The sequence below is a fragment of the Emiliania huxleyi genome (assembly GCF_000372725.1).
Source record: "Emiliania huxleyi CCMP1516 chromosome Unknown EMIHUscaffold_156, whole genome shotgun sequence".
Taxonomy (NCBI): Eukaryota; Haptophyta; order Isochrysidales; family Noelaerhabdaceae; genus Emiliania; species Emiliania huxleyi.
The window spans coordinates 255,108-258,043 of record NW_005201025.1 but is presented as its reverse complement, the minus strand read 5'-3'; the positions used below and the strand labels follow the sequence as shown (position 1 = coordinate 258,043).

The following is a 2,936-nucleotide window of genomic DNA, read 5'->3' as shown; positions in this document are numbered from 1 at the left end:
TCGCTCTCTCCCCCCTTCTCCGGATGCCCGCCTCGCCTGCCCGGCGCCCCCCTCTCCCCTCTCGCCTCGCTCGGCGTCTCGCGCGTGACCGTCTTCTCTTCGCGGCCCCCCCACAGCGCCTTGCACACGCCTCACCTTTCCACGGTGTGTGTCGACGCGCTCTACTTGCGCGTTTGTGGACGTCTCTTCCCTCTCCCCCCTACACCCTTAGTTGTGACACCTGCATGCGCCCAACGTTGGAGGCTTGTGCTTAGTTTTGTCTAACAATGCGTCATGATCTTTTCGTTTTCAGAGTTGACACACACGCGGAGACGAAACCACCTCGCCCGGCCCCGGGGTTGGCCTCCACGCTCCAGCCCCCAATTTTATCGAATTTATTTCAAAATCTGCAGGCGCGGAGCGCCTGCGAAAATTTTGGAGAAATTTGCGGTCGGGCCCCTGATTTTCATCAAGATCTTTCAAATTTGCGGTGTGGAGTTGGGGGTCCGGTCCAGGTCCGGTCGGCGTCGGGTTCGCGTTCGGCCTTAGTTAGGGTTCGGGTTCGGGTTCGGGGGTTAGGGTTAGGGTTAGCAAGGGTTTTAGGGTTAGGGTTAGGGTTAGGGTTAAAATTAGTCTTGTTGTGTCTGTATATGCCAGCGTTGCAGGGTTCTGCGCTGAGGTCTGGCCCCAGCGCCGACGAGTAAGACTCAGCCCCGTACGCTGACCTAGGGGGTTAGGGTTAGCGTTAGGGTTAGGCAAGGGTTCTAGGGTTAGGATTAGGGTTAGGGTTAGGGTTAGTCTTGTTGTGTCTATATGCCAGCGTTGCAGAGTTCTGCGCTGGGATCTGGCCCCAGCGCCGACGAGTAAGACTCAGCCCCGCACGCCGACCCCACCAAATGCCCCCTCGGTGTAGGCGGACAGTAATGATGCCGCGCGGGCGGAGTGGCGGACACGAGGACGCTGCCGTCGGACGAGGGGTTGCTATCATACGCAAGCACGAGCCGTCGGTGACGCGACGGCGTCATCACCGTTGGCCAGCATAGAAGCGCGAAAACCTGCCCGTGTGTCGGATGCGTCCCCAAACTTGTAGCGCTACATCTTTGGACACACACCGGCGGGCGCTTTCGAGGCGACCGGGAGCATTTTTTCTAGCCACATGGACCTTTTTGCGGCACGATAGCTGGGCTGCAACATACGTGTACCTACACTCGACTACAGCTACGACCTACGACTGCAACGGCGCGCAGCGCCGAAGAAAATTTTGGGGCTTCTCGAGCGGCGGCCGGTGTGGACGCCGTTGTTTCGCAGCTCGGTCGGGGGGGGGCGCCCCTGCGTTTCCCTGCGGTCGGTCGAAAATCATTAAGTGTGCGCACTTGTACCCACCGGCACGCCCGTGCGCATGAGTGGCGCCATCCTCCCAGCCCGCCTCGCCGACCTGACTCGGGGCGACCTTGCCTCGCTGCGCGCCTTCCTCTCCGGGCGGCGGACGCGCGGCACGTCGCTCGCGGCCCAGCTCGACGCGCGGCACGACACCGAGAAGCAGGACACGCTGCTCACCTGGGCCGCTCGTCACGGGCAAGCCGAGGCGGTGCGGCTGCTGCTCGAGGGCGGCGCGAGCGTCGGGGCGGCTGACAGCGGCGGCGCTTCCGCGCTCCTCCTCGCGAGCGAGGGGGGCCACGTCGACTGCGCCAGGCTGCTCCTCGAGGCGAGCGCGGCGATCAACCAGGCCGATGAGCAAGGCGCCACGCCGCTGTACGTCGCGAGCCAGCAGGGCCAGGTCGAGTGCGCCAGGCTCCTTCTCGAGGCGGGCGCGGCGATAGAGCAGCCCATGGACGACGGCACCACGCCGCTGTTCGTTGCGAGCTTCAACGGCGAGATCGAATGCGTGCGGCTGCTCCTCGAGGCTGGCGCGGCGGTCAACCAAGCGGATTCTGAAGGCGTCACGCCGCTGTTCATCGCGTGCCAGGAGGGGCATTTCGAGTGCGCCCAGCTGCTTCTCGAGGCCAGCGCTTCAGTCGACCAGGCCGATGAGGACGGCTGCACGCCGCTGTTCATGGCGAGCCAACACGGCCACCCGGAGATCGCCCGGCTGCTCCTTGAGGCCGGCGCGGCGATCAACCAAGCCAAGCAGGAAGGCGCCACGCCGCTGTACATCGCGTGCCAGAACAACCACCTCGAGATCGCCCGGCTGCTCCTCGAGGCTGGCGCGGCGGTCGGCCAAGCCACGGACAATGACGCTACGCCGCTGTACATGGCGTGCCAGAAGGGCCACCTCGACGTCGCCCGGCTGCTCCTCGAGGCTGGCGCGGCGGTAAGCCAAGCCCGCAACGACGGCGCCACGCCGCTGTACATCGCGTGTGAACTCGGCCGCCTTGAGTGCGCCCAGCTGCTGCGCGACGCTGGCGCTGGCATCAACCAAGCGATGAACGGCGGCGCCACGCCGCTGTTCATAGCGAGCCAGGAAGGCCAGCTCGAGTGCGTTCGGCTGCTTCTCGAGGCTGGCGCAGCGATCGACCAGGCCGATGAGCAAGGCGCCACGCCGCTGTTCGCTGCGTGCCAGGACGGCCACCTCGAGGTCGCCAAGCTCCTCTCCTCCTACGGCGCCTCCCGCGCCGCTACGCCCTTCGGCACGCCCGAGGAGGTTGCAACCGAAGAAGGCCACGCCGACCTCGCCGCCTGGCTGGTCGCCAGCCGCGGCTGGGCGCCGCTCGCGCACCTTGAGACCCTCACCGCCGCCCGCGCCACCTCCCTCCTGCGCAGCGGCGCAAGCTTGCACGAGGGCGAGCCGACGCCGCTGCGGCGCGCCGCGGGCGGCGAGGGCGAGGCGGCGGCGCTGATCCGGCGGGCGGCGGCGCCGTGGTCGCCGGCAAGCCACTCGCTCTTCCCCGCGGCGGCCCGTGCGCGGGCGGCGCTCCTCGTCCTCTCGATCTACGAGATCCACGAGCGGCACCATCTCG

General features: G+C 66.4%; 1 protein-coding gene across 1 annotated transcript; it reads left to right on the top strand.

Moving 5' to 3' along the window:
• Window positions 1-2,401: 2,401 nt before the first annotated feature.
• On the top strand, window positions 2,402-2,936 carry EMIHUDRAFT_363890 (hypothetical protein; the record flags this gene model as incomplete). Its single annotated transcript, XM_005785975.1, has 1 exon — window positions 2,402-2,936. A coding segment is annotated over one exon (535 nt), but the record flags the coding sequence as incomplete, so codon positions are not given.